This window comes from Struthio camelus, chromosome 2, assembly GCF_040807025.1.
Source record: "Struthio camelus isolate bStrCam1 chromosome 2, bStrCam1.hap1, whole genome shotgun sequence".
Lineage (NCBI taxonomy): Eukaryota > Metazoa > Chordata > Aves > Struthioniformes > Struthionidae > Struthio > Struthio camelus.
Genome location: NC_090943.1, coordinates 153,479,572 through 153,497,167, shown reverse-complemented (window position 1 = coordinate 153,497,167; position 17,596 = coordinate 153,479,572). Strand labels below are relative to the sequence as shown.

At 38.7% G+C, this 17,596-nt stretch overlaps 1 protein-coding gene across 2 annotated transcripts in view; it reads left to right on the top strand.

Annotated features, from left to right (window-relative positions):
- Positions 1–23: 23 nt before the first annotated feature.
- Positions 24–17,596, top strand: part of NUDCD1 (NudC domain containing 1) — a 51,885-nt gene continuing 34,312 nt past the window's right edge. The window contains exons 1-3 of one of the 2 annotated variants that reach the window (XM_068933133.1): positions 24–260; positions 8,561–8,715; positions 17,110–17,295. In XM_068933133.1, coding sequence (XP_068789234.1) covers positions 143–260; positions 8,561–8,715; positions 17,110–17,295 — 459 coding nt within the window. In that variant the 5' untranslated portion in view covers positions 24–142. Of the gene's footprint in view, positions 261–475; positions 736–8,560; positions 8,716–17,109; positions 17,296–17,596 lie in introns of those variants that run through there. The other variant, XM_009667674.2, reaches the window with a different exon arrangement.

The window sequence follows — 17,596 nt, the reverse complement described above, 5'->3', positions numbered from 1 at the left end:
GGCGCCAGCCGAGCGGTTCGGCATCCGGAACTACCCTCCCCATGGTGCCCCGCGGCCTCTCCCCGCGCTACGGCAGGGCGCGCGGCGGGGAGGGAGCCAGCGCGTTTCCGCGAGGTGCGCGGGAGCCGCCGCCGCGCCGGGGATGGAGGGCGCCGCTCACTGCTCCCTGAAGGCGAAGCGCCTCCTCTTGGACCCCAAATTCGAGGGCTACAAGCTGTCCCTGGAGCCGCTGGCCTGCTATCAGCTGGGGCTCGACGCGGGTGAGAGGCGGCAGTAGGAGGCAGAACGGCCGGGCCGGCGGCGGGAGGCCGCGGAGAGCCTCGGCCTGCGCCTCTCCGTTCCCTGGCAGCGCGGCCCGGCCCGGCCCGGCCCGGTCCGGTGCGGCCCCATCGGGCCTGGCCCGGCCCGGCCCAGCTGGGGAGGGAGGTCCCGCGCGCCTCGCCCTGTCGGCGGCCTGGGGGCGCCTGTCGGTGTTGAGAGACGCAACGCGGTTACGGTTGGCTCCACCGTTTTCACGGGTCCCCCGGCCTCACCCGCTGGCTTCCTGCTGGACCGCGGTCTCTGACGGGGGTCAGATTGCTCTCTTCCAATTGTCCGTCCCGCTGAGCTTGCGTTTGGTTTCTGAATGGGTCAGGAAACCTGTCCGATGAGTGTAGTTTCGGGTTGTGCGCGATCTGTAAGGCCCAGTGACCATCTGAGCTCCTTTGAAGAGATGGCCTTCGAAATAGGCTTTAAGTGAGTAGATATCAGTTAGAGAAGTACATACGAAACTAATCTCTTCTGTGGACTTTAGCCGTTTTTCTTCTTTATTCTTGGTTCAGAGGTGACACTTCTGGATACTAACTCCATGCTCTGCTTTTCCTGCTAGCCATTACTAGTGTTCCAGGCGCTGGTCCCTTACCAGGACCATTCACTGGGTTCTCACTTCATTGAGAAGAACATTAATGCAAAGTAGTATTTGGGTACATGTGCTTACAGCCTTAATCGTTCCCCCCGAAATCTCTCAGCGTTCTAGCTCTGTTGACTTGTTAAATTTAGGTGTATTCTAAGGTGGGTGATTGTTTTTTCTTTATTTTTAAAGCTGTGACTGTAACATGGGACAACTTGGGTGAGCTGACCTTTGTCCGACTTACACATCTGCTGAGTGATATACCTGTCTTCTGAATTATCTTTTAGGCATTTTTAATGTTAATGTTGTGTATGTTATGTTAGTAGTGAGACAGAAGAGTATGTTTGCTATGATGAACTGTCAGCAGTAAGATGGAAGTTGAATGCGAGCTGTGAATTGAAGAAGTGAATGAGAGTATTTATTAAGTGATATTGTATATGTGCTAATCACAGGGCTGCAACATTTAGCAGGAGTGACGTTGTTTGACTATGTAGTTTGGCATTTTTACTGTTAGACTGATGTAGACTTTTAGACTTTTAAAAGACACTTCAAAGATATGTGAGTGTGTGTGTGTATGTTAGGGGCATACTACAGCTGGGGCAAGATGGCAACAATTAGCGTAGCATAGGTATAGTTTCTCAGCTTTGCTGCTTGGTTTTGAGACATGATTTTTGTTAAATTAAGATATGTTGGGATATCTTGCTAAAATTTATGTTTCTCCTTTTAAACAATTGAAATGTTTTCTGCAGGATTTAAGTTGCCCACTTTTAACTGTCATGTAGTATTGTCTATAATTTGATGTTCTGCCTATGTAATGGTTAAATGAGCTATGTGGTTCTTGGATAGTGTACTGCATACCTATTCTAACCAGATAAGAATAACAGATTTTCATTGAAATACTTGAATGCTGGAGTTGCTAAAGGAGAGATTGATCTAGACAGTTCTTGACAGGTATTTTATGTAATAGTTACAGGACCTTAGGTGAGAGAAGATCAGTATGTGTGCTTCTCTGTCTTTCCCTGTACACTCCCCAGAACATCCTGACTCATTTTCAGTCCAACTTATTTTCTTATCCTGCTATATCATTAGTATCAAGTCATGTATTCTGCTCCGTGTGTGTGTGTGTATCTAGATATCAGTCCACTGGATAGTGTAACCCCACTTCTTTTTTATTAGTAAACCAAATTATGAACCAAACCTGTATCTGGTTCCTGTAGGTGTTCTATCCATCCTTTTTCAGCCTGTCCTTAGGCCATACAACTGGCTCACTATCCCTGTTGCTTCTCTTCTGCTTACTTCCAGGCAATTTCCTCACAGTGTAGTGGTGGCCTATACCAGAACTTTGCATTTCCTGGTGTCGGTGGTTTACGTTTGAGTTAGATTTAAGGCGTCCTTCTATGCCTTGCCTTATGTTATGGTCAGAAATATGGGTTGAACCGTAGAGACCGTGGCCTGTCGGCGATGACTTTTTCAAATCATTGCATAGGAGAAGAATTTAATACTGTATGAGTGGGACAGGGACTTCTAGTTTTCAGCACGTCTGTGACCAGATTTAAAGCTTCAGAAACATGCTCAAGAATTTGGTGTTTGGGGAATGTTAAATTAACGTTTCTCTTTGAGCATAGACTTAATTTTATTTCTTGAAAGTGGTAGTGAATAAAATATAGTAGCTGAAGAGAAAGCCAAAGGATAAGGAGCACCATCAGCACAACTAATCTCTGGTTTTATCTACACATATGTACAAAAATGTGGTAGTAGAGTCTGGAAGGTTAGTGTTAAACATTTGTTGAATTTTGTGTTTTATTTCCAGGAAACTACTTTGGGAATATGTGTCTCAAATGACCTGGGATTTGCAGTTCCGCCTGTGTGGCATCCCAGATTTCAAGGCAGTAAGATGAACATGCAGTTTTCATGACGTTCAGAATACTCGACAATAAATAGACTTAACTGGAATTGAGTTCCTGCTGCTATAGTACATACACAGTGTTATTATGAGCTTGCATCTTAAGCATTAGAATAAAGCATTAATCTTCTAGATGTCAATATTTTCGTTATGAAGTAAGATGACTTAGAACCACAAAGTGCTCTATATACATTATTTTTAGCCATTTTTGGGTTTCACTGCTAGCTATAAATCAAATGAGTTAAAAATTGATGTGGAATAGAAACTTCTACTATTTGAGCAGAGGGACAGCACTATTTGCTGTAGCTGGACAACTTGTATTGATCATGTTCTTGTGGCCATAGTGACCTTCATTTCTCACCAACGTATAAAACTTAGCGTTCAGCTCTGCCTTTAACTCTTTACACTGTGGTTGTCATAAATTTAATGTGATCAGAAGCAGAAAGAAATGGGAAACCTCTTTTCTTGGATGTGTGGTAGAAGGGGCACATTTCTAGCGGTTTTCTTAGGTTTTACATGTTCCCTTTCAGCTCCTCTGATTAACACGTTCTTCTTTAATTTCTTCCTTACTTGCTACCCATTCTGCCCTAGGCCATCTAAACTTTCAGTCTTTGGTCTTTTCTAATCTCTCATACTGGCCTTTTTTAATTTTTATTTTTTTTATTTTTAAACTAGTAATGAGCCTGCGCTATTATGCCTTTAATCCCGAACTCTTCATCCTAGATTTTGTTAATTTCTCTCCTATTTTTCTTAGTTTATTTTGCTACCTATTATGCAAATGCTTTCTGTGCATTTGAATTTTGAGGGGATTCCTTTCTCGAAGATCACTGAACCTGTGGAGTCTTACTTACAGCCTCGGGAGTCTTTCTTGCTATCGTCTCTTTTGCCCTGACCCAGTCTCAGCAAAGCTGCAATTGTAAGGCAGATCCTTGTCTCCAGCAAGGAGCGTGATGAAGATGAATATTTTTAAAGGAATTTAGTGTGAAAATCCTAATCTTAATTTCCGCTGATCAGACATAATCTAGTTTTTTTTTCTCTAGGCGTTTAGAATTTATTCAGATATCAGATTCCCACACGCCTTTCCTCTTCACCATGTCTATTTGGCAGAACCGTTGTTTATATGCCATAGTGCATGCTATAGCTTTTAGAACTAATGACATCTTAAAAGTGTACCAAATGTTCACTCAAACATGATTTGCAACAATTATGCAGGGAATACGTTCCTTTAGTCATATACATTTATTTTTGTGTGCTTTTCTTGAAAAATGATGTTAATAAATGCTAGCCATACTTTGAATCTGTTCTGATTAGAACACAAGATGTTTTTATTTCCTCTAGAAATTCAGTACTTCAGTGAAAAGTGTTGCCCATTAGTAATGCCAAAGGGAAAAAAAAATATTTGTGTCTTACGGATCCAAAAACCCTGATCTGTTTCAAACTTTTATAAAAATTTCCTTTTGCAGTAGCCTATAAAACTGAAGAATACATGCAGAAAAAACTTCTTAAAATAGTGCTGGTGAAATGCTAGGCAAATGTGAGCCATGGCTTTTTCGTTTTGGATGTTCACAGCTATAGGTTGTAAATCTAAGTTTAGATCTCGGGCACACGTATATCTTCTTTTATGTTGTACTTTAATTTCTTGATAAATAAAAAAACAACATAGAGGTGACTTTTGCCTTGTAGCTCTTGCCAATGAAAATGATTCCTGCAGCTGGCACAAGCTTGTAAATCAAGGTTTTATTGTACTGATATTCTCTCCCACAGATGGCTTGCTAGTTTTTGGATGTTGCTCAGTTTGTGTTTAGTGTGTGTGATAGATGCTGTTTACATTTCACATCTGTGTAGGTAATTTGATCCGGCAAAAATGCTTCATTCCATGGTATTTGCTGGCTGATGCTTATTTTCAGCAAACTATGCATATATGAGGCTAAAAACAAAAATAAACTGTTTATTAACATCTTTACTTCAGTAGAATAAATAAGCATCATATTTTTACTCAACAGCAACAATAAGATGCTGCTGCTGTTAACAATAAAAGTATATTTGTTATTATAAGAAAGATAGCTTATGCCAGATCAGAAGAATCTCTGTATGCTGGTCACTGATACTGTGAAACTAATTAATATAGTGTCTTCCAGTATTAGATAAGTGTATATGAAATACTGAATCGCTTCCACTGGGTGTCACTGCAAGACAAAGTATAACATATAGGCATATAATACTTGATATCCCAAAATAACATGTTGACATAATATTTTACATATTTTCCGGTATTTTTAAGTCATTTTGCAGAATTCGATAAACTACCTTAAAATACTATGGCTTCCACTGCCCCCTCCCCCTTTTTTGCAGTTCTGTTTTACAGTATTTAATGACAGATGAGAGACTTTGGCATTCATTTACAGGATAAGTCTCTTGTTAATGCTGTTTATTCAGGAAAGGATTTTTTTGTTGTTTTGTTTTTTTTTGTTGTTTGCATTATAGAATAACTAGAAAAAAAATCCGGTTAGGTTAGGGATAGCTTACTTCTGTTGATAGTCATGTATTTTTTTGTATATAGTGATTTTTGATTTTGAGTAAAGTTGGAGAGAGTGAAAATTTTGGTTTCAGTATCTTGGAAGTGTTCTGAGTTAAATTAGTTTTTCATAGATTCAGTTCTAGCAAAGTGGAATCATCTTCTTTTTGCTTGTCTGATATATCACACCTTATTAGGGTTGTTGGGAAATAGCAAACATTTAAAGCTGAGAGTTAAATTATACATTGTCATATTAGTTCTCTTTCCTGGTGTGAAAGAATATGAATTGATGTTCTTGGGTTTGGATAATGCAAGTTTGTTGATTAGAAACTTGAAAGAGACATATCATTCTTTGGAATAGCTGTTAGGAATTGCTGCTTGCTATTTGAACCCAATGAATTGGAGCTAGTAAATTAGTCTATGTCCTAGATGCAGTCACTCTTCTTTTTTTTTTTTTTTTTTTTTTAAAAAAAAGGGTGTGTTTGTATGTGTGTGTGCATATATATATGACTGCATAAGGTGATGATCTGATTTAAATATTTCCTCCTTTGCTTTTATACTCCTTTTTATTTCTTTCATTTCCTTTTATATTAACTTATCTTTTTCCAGAATTTCTTTCTTAAATTCTTAGTTGATTCTCTCTTCTTTTCCTTCCTCCTTGCACTCGACTCTGTTTTCTCCTCACCATTGCAAGGCCATCAGCAAAACTTAAACAATGAAGGCTATAGAAAGAAAGAGATGAAATTATAGGAGATTCTACACTAGGAGTAAACTATCTGAGCACGTTGTATGTGATTGCAGATGGCATTTGTGAACAGGTTTCACTTGATCATAGAACAGGTTTCAATTAATCAAGGATGGAATAGTTTCTCTAATGATTTCTTCTTAGCATAACCTAGAGGTTGCGTGCTAATATGAGATGCCTGCAATCGGTTAATAACAATTTAAAGCATAGCATGAGAGTACAGTACAGGTTTGCTTGATTCCTGGTTAAAATCACCTCCAAATTTTATAGTTTCTTGACTTCTATTTGTGAAGAACTGCATAAGGTGTTTTCAGGGGTTTGGATCTTCTGTGCCTGATCCTTTATTATTCAGGGCTCGTCAGGACTACCAGCTGAAAAAGTCAAGACACAATTTGTTCATGTCCTTCCAGCTTTTGTAAAGCTTAACACCCTATAATCAGCTAATCAGTAGTATATTATTCCCAGAATTTTCCCAGCTTTCTTTAAAAGCTGTACATTTGTTTTAGGAAGCCTGCAGTTTGGACTATTTTTGATATTTGTATGTATTTTAGTTAAACATCTGCCAGCAGCAACATGACTGAGAGGGGTAGGAGAGGGAACTGTAAAATAAGACAGTTTTAGCCTTTTTGTGCTGAAAATACTTTACACGCCTCAGCCTGTGAACTCTGATTTAGAAAGTTCAGTTAATGTAGCTGTGCAGGAAGCAGATGAGATATACTTGGTATCACTGAAAATAATTATCTTGGGTTATATTTGTTCTTTTGTTTTTCTTTAAAAGTTTACAGTATATTCACGTGGTCTCTGATCTTGTCATGTTGGGAAGAGTATCTCTTTGGTATTCATATTCTCTTCATTGTCCAAACAGGTTTAGAACACATTTAGTTTTAATTTCTTCTGCAGTGTAACTTTGAAATATTCTAATTAAGTGAAAGTAAAAATTGGATTGGGTAGCATCTTTCTCATTATGATAGGTATATTTTCTTCTCACAGCTCCTTTTTTTGATAGGGAGCCTAAGTTTTTTTGAAGGGCTGTGGCTTGGGGAACAGTGATTTAGTAATGGCAGAGGCTGAAATCCTTTCTGTTTAGTGAATGTAAATAATGATTTGAGTTGAGTGGAATTAACGCTGTTAGTTTGCAAATATCAACACTGATTAGGAGGCTAGTTGCTTCTACAAAACCTTTCTCAAATGAGAGTATAATATGACTGGATTTTTTTATTAACTAGGTGGTATTACCTTGCTTTGTTTCCTGTAGCCAATTTAATGTTAATAGCCAGTATCTCTGATGGGGTCAGTTTTGAGCCAGCTGGTGATTATCCGATTGCTGGTATTGTGATAGCCATCCAGTGGCACGAATTGCATTGGAAAATGAATTGTGGTTTGTAGTCATCCGTGTTCTACTGAGAGTAGAATAAATTACCATTTCTTCAGCAGGTTTTAAGGAGATTCTGAAAAGGAGTACAAGAAATCTAAGATGAGGAATGCTGGATAGAGTTGTGAATGATCACTATTACAGGAGTAGATGGAGCAGAGGGAAATAGTGGAAATAGTTTTGCTCTGTCTCTAAGCAAAAAAGAGTAGAAATAAGTTTGTTAAGATGTTGAGTCTGCAGCTGTTAGTTCTCCATAGAGATGAGGAAGAGGAGGAAAGAGCCTCAACTAGTAGTTCCCTTGAGGGAGGTTACCTTTCGAACCCGCCTTTTAAAGGAAAACATAGTCTTAGAAAGATAATGTTGTGATTACTGCCAACTGAAGAGGGATTTTTTAGTTGGAAGAAGCTCAAGCGGGTCATTTTAAGTAGCATTCTTCCCTTCCTGAAGAAGGTACCATTATTAGTGAACAGCCCTTCTTTACAGCCTCTTATAGTTAGAGAAAGCATAGGCCAAATTTTTGAGGGCATCTTGGACGTTTCTCCAGACTTCTTCAACCTCAGAAGGAGTGCTGGTGACATATTTCTTCAGTAATGACCATATACTAATTCTACTTTGTACTGTTTTAATCTTTTGCCTTGCAAGTGTTGATTGCTTGATTCAGAATTGAGGATTGAAATCCATATAGTTAGAGGGGATATTTCTTTAGGCTATTGCTTTATACAGGTTATCATAGAGCACAATTTTTTTCCCCTTGCTGTAATGCAATGTAATTGGGACTCTTTGTTCTCTTCACAAGCAGGTTTCAAAATGAATTTTGCGTGATAGCTGGTTATGTGTTTTTGCCTTGTGCAGGATATCAGCAAATTGGAGAAATCTCAACACGTGTTAGGAAGAGACAGTGTAGGCCATTATAAATGGTAATGGTTATTACATGATCACGCTGAATGTTTGCAGTGACCTTGAATGTGTGTGAACTCTTTTCCAAGTTTATACTGACATTTTAACTGTTTATATATAATGTATTTTTCTTCAAGTAAATCAGGTTTGTGGGCTAAGGATGGCAGAATAACTTTTAAATATATTTTTCATAACTGTTAAAATAGTTTCTCTCTCTCTCTCTCTCTTTTCTTTTCCAGCTGTTGCAGAAGTCAAACTTCGTGATGATCAATATACCCTTGACCACATGCGTGCTTTTGGCATGTATAATTATCTTCACCTGGATTCCTGGTACCAGGATAATGTCTACTATATTGATCAGTTTGGAAGGGTTATGAACGTGTCAGTGACTCTGGTAAGACTAGTTATCTTTAAAAAAAAAAATTACTGCAATTAAAAAGATAGGGGTAGATAAGGTAGAAAAAAATGACAGAGAGGATCCCGAGGCAGAAACTGAGGAAGCTATTGCCAGAAAGATAGGGAAACCGGCAAAAATGCAGTTCATCAGGAAGGATGAAGTGATTTTAAGTGAGAGTTTCTGTGAGTGAGTGTTATGTTTTCATTAGTAGTATTGCATCAAATCTTACTTTATTCTGGGGATGATGGGCATGTGGTGACAAGCTGAAGAAAATAATAAACACTTCCAGTTGCCAGATGTTTCTCCCCTACATTGTTTGATGTGTGTCTGTGTGCTAATTTGAAAATCTAGTCACTGTAGATATAAGGGGAGAAAAAAGGTACATCTATTAGAATTATTGATGAATGCATATAGAGACCAGTAGCTGAATTTGGACATCACTCACTGAAGCCAAAAAGATGCTACTGGCCCTGGACCAACTTGAAATAGAGTGTAAGTAACCTAGACCAAGTAGAAAAATATGACATTTCTCTGACTTTTACCCTGGTGTTTTTAAGTAGTCACATCTTCCATTTCTTTTGAGGCATTTTCATGAATAGATGCACTAGTCTTCAGTGCGAAGCTGTTCTGTATTGTGGAAGGGAAAGGATATAGCTGTCTGGATGCCATGCCTCTGACGCATCCAGTTGCAGGGCTTTGTTATTAAAGAATAGTAGACTGTGTTATTGGTGGTGTTTTTGCAGCTATTATAATGTCTTTGTAGCTTTGAATGTATAATTTGGAGTAAGATTATATCTCTGACAATTACAATTTGTGTCCTGTTGAATAGTCAAGGTGTGCTTGCACTTTCTCACCAGAAGCTAGGATTTCTCTGTTTTCATGGTGACGTTGATTGAATCAATCCTTTTGACTCATCAAACATAGCTTTTTAAATGTTAACCTTTCCAAAAGGGAAAAAAAATACCCATAATTCTATCCAGTTGTTAGCTAATCTAAATAGTGATTCTTCATTCATAACCAGTTATTTGATTAACATTTTATGGTGAGAAAGTTAATAAAATGTGGATACTCCGTTCTCATAACAAGATATGCTCTGTCAGTAAATGATTCAGGACTGCTGTTTGGTTTTACATAGAAGAAAGATAATTTCGTATGACAAGTCAGTAGATTTCTGCTAAGGAATTGATATAATTCTAGAAAATACAACATCATTCTATTATTATCTTCTTGTACACAGCTGTTTGTGTGTGGCAGCCTCTTCAGGTACTTTAATCTGACTTTTGGAATCATGTTGGTTGCCTGAGAGAGTTAAGTAGTTAAATGAGTTGGGAGGAGGAGAAAGTCTTTCACCTGTTGTTATTCAAATGGGGAGAGTGGTTGTATATCTAAAGGTTCCCTGCTAACCGTCTCTTCGTGCTGCTCTGTCTAGACCCCACAGAACAGTTTGCTTCTCTGCACTCCACAGAGTACTGGCCTAAAATTATTTTGTTGTTTCAACTGACTACATGATTTTCAGGGCTAGAAAAAAAATCTGTTGTCATGCTACCAAGGAATTTGATGGTAATCCTGTGGGACAAAGAAAAACACAGGGAAATGCATGATTTTGAGAGTGAGGCTCCCACTGGGGCAAGATTCTGGACAGAATATGAATAGGTCAGGGCTAAGCTGAGAGGAAGCCTGAAATGGTAGTTCTAGAGCATCTAATTGCTTGTAGGTTTCCAGAGTATGGTAAGCTAAGAACTGGAGCTACAGAATAATTCCTTTGCTTTTCATAAAATCTACAGGCAGTTGAGGTCACTGGCAATCTCGTGCTGAGCTAGGAAAATCTTCAGGGACTTTTTCCCGTATCTCCAACAATCCTCTGAATTCTCAGCAGGAATATCTAAAAGGAAGAAACTTGTTAGAAAAAGCCTTTTGTGAACAGCGGCTTGCCATAATTGCATTATTCTAAGAAGGGTCTATCCCAAAAAGCAGGAAATAAGCAAAGGCAGCAGGAGGCCTGCATGGATGAGCAAGGAGCTCCTGACTAAACTCAGACATTAAAAGGAAGTGTACAAGAGGCAGAAGCAGCGACACGTGACCCAGGAAGAATGTAAACACACTGACAGAGCATGCAGGAATGGGGTTAAGAAGGCTAAAGCCCGCCTGGAGTAGAAACTGGCGAGGGATGTGAAGGGCAACAAGAAAGGTGTAAGCAGCAAAAGGGTGGCCTTAGCAACTAGAGAAAATATGAGCCTGCTGCTAAATGGGGCAGGGGCCCTGATGAGAGAGGACACAGAAATGGCAGAGGTACTGAGTGCCTTCTTCACTCGAGTCTTCCCTGAGAAGAGTGGCCTTCAGGAATGCCAGGCCCCTGAGACCAGAGGGGAAGTCTGGAGCAATGAAGACTTGCCCTGGGTGAAGGAGGCTCAGGTTCGGGAGCACTGAAACGCAGTGGACGTACACAAGTCGCTGGGTCCTGACAAGAATGCACCCATGAGTGCTGCGGGAGCCAGCTGATGCCGTTGCAAAGGTACTCTTGATGATCTTGAAAGGTGATGGTGACTGGGCGAGGTTCCAGAGGACTAGAAGGAAGCAAGCGTCACCGCTATCTTTGAGAAGGGTGAGAAGAATGATGTGGGGAACTACAGGCTGGTCGGCCTCAGCTCAATCCGTGGGCGGGTGGCGGAGCAAGTGATCGTGGAAGACGTTTCCGAATGTATGAAGGACAAGGAGGTGATTGGGAGTAGTCAGCTTGGATTTCTGGAGGGGAAATTGTGCTTAACCAGCCTGTGAGCTTTGTGTGAGGAGATGGCTGGCTTGGTGGGGGAGAGGAGGGAAGGGGATGTTGTTCACCTCGGCTTTAGTAGTGCTTTTGACACTGTCTCCTCATAGATAAAACTGAGGTGACTGAAAACTGGCTGAACTGCTGGGCTCAGGGGGTTGTGGTCAGCGTGCAAGGGGCCAACTGGCAGCTGGAGAGCACCTTTGCAGAGAAAGACTTGGGGGTCTTGGTGAACGAGAAGCCCAGCATGAGGCCGCCATGTGCCCTTATGGGAAAGAAGGCCAAGGGTGTCCTGGGCTGCGTTAGGCAGAGCGTTAGCAGCAGGTGAAGGGTGGTGGTGCTTCTTTCCCTTGTCTCAGCACTGCTGAGACCACATTTGCGGCACAGGGCTCTGGAGTACAAGCGAGACATGGACATACTGGAGCAAGTCTTGTAAAGGGCCATCAGAATGATTAAGGGGCTGGAGCATCTCTCCTCTGTGGAGAGGCTGAGAGAGTGGGGGCTGTTCAGCCTGGAGAAGAGAAGGCTCAGAGGGGGATCTTATGAACGTGTACGAATACCTGATGAGAGGGTGTCAAGAGAACGGAGCCAGACTCTTTGCGGTGGTGCCTGGTGACAGGGTGAGAGGCATTGGCACCAACTGGAACCCAGGAAATTCCATCTGAACACAAGAAAACCTTTTTTCCCTGTGAGGGTGACTGAGCACTGGAAGAGGTTGCCCAGAGAGAGGCTGTGGAGTCTCCATCCTTGGAGACACTCGGAACGCAACTGGACGTGGTCCTGGGCAACCTGCTGTAGGTGACCCTGCTTGAGCAAGGAGATTGGACTAGATGATCTCCAGAATTGCCTTCCAGCCCCAACTATTCTATGATCTTGTGATTTTCCTTTTTTTTTTTTTTTTTGGAAATAACTGAAGTCTGTATTGAAGTCTGAAAATTTCATTTAAATGATAAAATAAGAATAAGAACTCCTGCTCTTGTAAAAGGCAGGAGTTTGCATTTTCATATGTTGTACTTTGAAATAATAATCTTGCATGTAACAGTTACATATTACATGTTACAGTGGGTCCCTTGGAAATTTTCAGTAAAATGGCACTTTGTTGATATCCCATCACAGGGTTTTATTCTACCAGACAAATACATTGTCACCATCTTGTATTCTAATGTGCAATTCAGTGCTGTTCTGCAAAGGGAACGTTTGCATATTTATAAGAAGGAATGTGTATTCAGAAACATCAACAAGATCTCTCATTACAAATGTGCCTGGCTGTATATTAGTCAAATGCATATTATAAAAATTGTTTTCAGTCAAGTGTAGTTTATAAGTTAGCAACTGCCACCATTAAAATGTAAGTCAGTATTCTCTGAAGAAGATGAAACAGGTTAACATGCTTATATCTTATATCCAAAATAAAAGCACATACAGATTTTTTTAAAGCATGTAATTATTTCTAATTCTGATTTCTGTTTCTGTTGCAACTTTGATTTTTATTGAGAGGTGTGTTACAGCTACCTGTAAATGGCAAATTTCTGCTGTGACTTAAGTGTTTAAAATGATGTCATCAGCAAATGCAAAGGGTGTAGATAAGACCTGTCCACTTGCTCAACATCAAACATAACCACTTCTTGTCTTTCTTATTTTATGATAAGCAGTTTTTCTAAGTTAATGGGTTACGATGGTATTTATTCCAAGCTGAGAAAGTTGTTACCCTAACTCAGCAAAAAATATCGTATGAAAACTGTGAAAACGTTCTACTACGGCTATCAAATTTCTTTTGTTCAGTAAGCTAGTACTGATACTTTGTTTTAAACAGCTGAAAACTAGTGTAGTGTATTATTGTGTTTGCTATTTATTTATTTGCATCTGACACATGACTTTTTAATTATTTGATGTTTGTAATACTGGAAGACAGCTGGAAAAAAAAATTCAAAGTTTTCTCCGTTAACAGTTTTATTGGGAGTTGCTTTCTGGGCCACTAACAACTTTTGCAAAGAAGAGTGTGTCTTTTTACATTCAAATAATGGAATTGGGAAATTGTGGCAACTGTGACTCTCCTCACACTTAATTAAAAACCTTAATGGTATCTGCATTTTCTTTGTTCTAAATTCAAAGAAGAATCTACTGTGGAATTCCATTTCCCTAACTTTCAATTAGTTTTGTTTCAAAACAAATGTTAGATGTAGAAGAAACAAAGTGGGAGTTCTGTTCGAAACAAGTCAGTATAAGGAAGGCGATCAAGTGAAAAATAAAACCTTTAAGACTTCTGTTTCAGACAGAGTTTCAAATACTTTGCTCTTCGTTATTCAGAATGCTGGATCTGAATTTTTTTGTTCAGTTAAACATGTTCAATGTCTAGATATTTCTCATTTTTAAAACAAATTGTGCTATGGTAATTTTGTGGAAGTAATTGCAGTCACAATATAGCTCATGACTCTCATTCTTTCTTTTTCCCTTTTGTTACATTTTCTCTTTTCTCATTCTTTCCCTCCTTGGAAAATTCATTCTTATTTTAAGTCTGTTGTCAAATGTCACTTTTTTGTACAGTATGATAAACTGTGACTGGGGAACAGTATAATTTTTTAATAAAAGAAATTTTCGCATGTCTGTAAGAATTAAAAGGATCTAAGCCAAATTTTAACTATTTAAGCTAAGACAGGCTTACTTAGATGGGACCGGAGAGGTTGACAAGAAGCATAAGGGGAATGTCTGTGTTCTGCATTTCACCTCTTGTTCCTGCACATTTGCTCCTTATCCCAAGGAACTGCAGTGCGCCCTGGATAGGTCTGTCAGACTTTGCAGTTGCAGGAGCCATTTTATCCAGAATTTCTAGGCAGATTTTGAATATAGGCAGCTTACAGGCTAGAAATCAAGGTTAGTGTCATGAGCAAGTAAGGCAAATCACTTCTGAAAGGGGGATTGTTATAATAGCGAAGGTGCCCACATTAAGTCTGGAAGGCGCAAACACAGAAGGATAGAGGCCAAGAGGGAGCAAAATAAACTTACAAGGAGTATGGCGGTGGGCAGCACTAGGATTAAAAGCCAGTGGAGGAGGTAACAGGGAGACTGTGGATGAAAACAATGGAGTAGATGAAGAATCTTGGTAGTGAAGAGAGTTGAAGAACTGGATCTCATGAGGAGCTGTTAATTTTTTTAAAGTTTTTTTCTTAAGCACTTTATTTTGCTAACATTTAAATCTAATTCCAGTGAATAAATCTGATTTCTGTTGAAATACTTTATTATACCCGATTCAGCCTTTTCTTACTAATACGATACATCATCACAGTATCTCAGCATCCCCTCAGTCTTTTGAGATAGGTAATTACTGTTATCCCCAGTTACTCACATGTTGAGTAGAGAAACAATAGTTTCAACTGATTAAGTAAAAAAATCTAATCTGACATAGCAAGGTTTTGAGGAAAAGTTTTTTCCCAACTTCAAGTCAGTCTATCCTTTCCGTTGTTGGATTTTGGGAGAGTAGAAGACTTCTAATAAATGCTTAAAATTAAATTAGTGAACAGTAAAGGTTTGTGAATAAAAGCATTTCCTTTCTTGCCTTTAAGAGGGAATTTTTCTATTGTGAAGATTATTTTTAATTTTTTCAAGAGATGTATTGAGTTCTGACGTTTCTGTTCAGTGTTAATGAATGTGATGTGGGCTTTGGAAGATTAAATGGCCAATAGTTTATAATCTAAAAAACCTGCATCCAAAGCTACTTGAAGCTTACCTTTATGATTCACTAGACCACGTTTCTGTCAGCTTTCTCCTGTAATGTTACATGGTATAGCCCTGTAAATTGCTGTTGCATGACTGACACTTCTCCCTTCCATCATAGGATGCATCTGATTTAGAACAGCTTTTTTTTCTAGGCAAAGCAGTCATGCAGCCTGCTAGTTACAGCAGAACATTTTTATTGTAGAAGATGCTGCATTTCAGTGTAACCTTAAAAGTCAAGTAAAAGATGAGGAAGCCAAAATACTTTGTATCTAGGTATGGAGTGTTTGTTTTTGTTTTAATTATTCCATTCTCCCCTCTTTGAGAGTGTTACGATTAGCGGACTAGTGCAAAGGATGTAGTGATGTAACTGAATGTACAAAGTAGCCCCGAATACTTTTGAAAATTAAAAGTCTCATTTGCATCTTTTCCATTGCAGGTTTCATAATTGCCCTCATGCCTTTTTATAATACACAGTCATCTCTAATACGAGTTCAAGTAGGCCCAAAAGGCAAGCGGGCTATCTGCATGTCATCTGGTCTTTTTTGCTGTTGCTTATTAAAATGGTACTTACCCAAATCCAATTTATTTTGTTTACCTTTAAACATGTTCTAAATGCACATCTGATTTTAATAACATCTGGAAAATATGAAGTGTGTGAAATCCCCTCAAATATAGTGTTCTCAACAACTGCTTGCAAGTGCATGCATGTTCTTGTCCTGTTACATACACACACTGCACACATGCAAAGATGGTGCTTTCTATTTTTTCAGTGTCTTTTTGTAGATCAGAATGAATGTGTTTCTATTCTGACTGGAAATATACATATATATACACACATGAATTTTTTTTTCCTATTATATAGTATCCTAGTGCTTGAGTTAAGGTAGGGGCATCAGCTGTTTTGAACGCACTGTAACAGTTTGTAGCTGAATTTCAGGACCTGTGATGCAATGCTGTTTTCATCTGATACTTTTTGCACTGCTATTTCTTAGTCTCTTGTTCACCCTTACTATAATAAAAGGGTGTATTTTGTATGACACATAACAGATAATACTTGTTTTCCTCCACAGCTTTTCAGTACAAAGATAGGCTACTATTTATTCTTTGTGTTTTTTACATACTTGTAAATGTCTTCAGACCTATCCCTGTAACATTTTTCTTTCAAATTGTTTTTCACCTTTTTTAAGATCTATCTCTACTTAAATATTTCTTTCTTTTTTCATGAATTTTAGTAACAAAGGAAACTTTTCCTTGTTTTTAAGCCGAGTTTTCTGATTTGTGAAGATTCTAAGATAATTCTAGATCAACTACCTGGAAATGAGCCTAGAAAAGTAAAACTGAAATTTAATTGGTTGTATGACCATCATATTTTGAAGAAATTTGCTATATTAGTATCTTCCTGTCTGAAATTTCCTTGTGGTTTTAGTCTACACATGCTATTATTGAATTTCTATTTAAAAGTTTTCTGAGAACGATGGTGTATAATGAAAGGAGAGACCAGGACAAAAAAAAACTCTTTTGAGGAATACAGAGTTTACCAGTTTCCCATACATGATTTAGTATTTTGTGGCCAAAAAACTAAACTATTTTTACTTTTTAGATGCAGAAATGACTAAATCTTGGCATTAATAAAGGCTTCCTGTGTTGTTATACTTGTTCATGTTTGGAATTACTTGAAATTGAAAGGTAGTCTTTGGATAAAATCTGGAAGTCTGGTAAAGGTAGTTCTTCTAGGATTGTCCATAATGGATTGTGCATACAGTGCAGTTATATTGTATAAATATGCTCAGCTAGCCAAAGAAACTGGTGAATTGCTGTTAAGATCTGTTCTTCTTAATTTGTGTGTAATACTTACTGACCCCGATAATTGATAATATTTAATAAGGGCTTAACATATGACTTCTTGCTTATAGGAGACTGCTCTACAAAAACCGAGAGAAGTTTTCAGGCTACCTACAGACTTGACAGCTTATGATAATCGCCTTTGTGCTTCAATATATTTCTCATCTTCCACTTGGGTTACCCTTTCCGATGGAACAGGAAGACTCTATTTAATTAAATCGGGCAAGCGTGGAAACAGTGCATCTGAAAAGTGGGAAGTAAGTCTTGCAGTAAAAGTTTTAAGAACGGTACATCTGAAATAATTTTTACTCTTGCATTTTTTTGAGAGTTGCAGGTATGTAATACTATGAAGAGTTAAGCTTTAAATCATAACTCTGTACCGTTGATAAAGGGTTGTGTCCAAACACAAACTGTCCAGTGGATTAATAATTTCTTTACGTGCAAAATATCTGTAAAGTGCAAATGGTTGAAAGGGAACAGCCTTTTGATTGAATAAGAATCTCTCTTAATAAAAGTGAACCAGTTTCTAAGTAGGTGGTCAAGTGTTCTCCAGCAGAA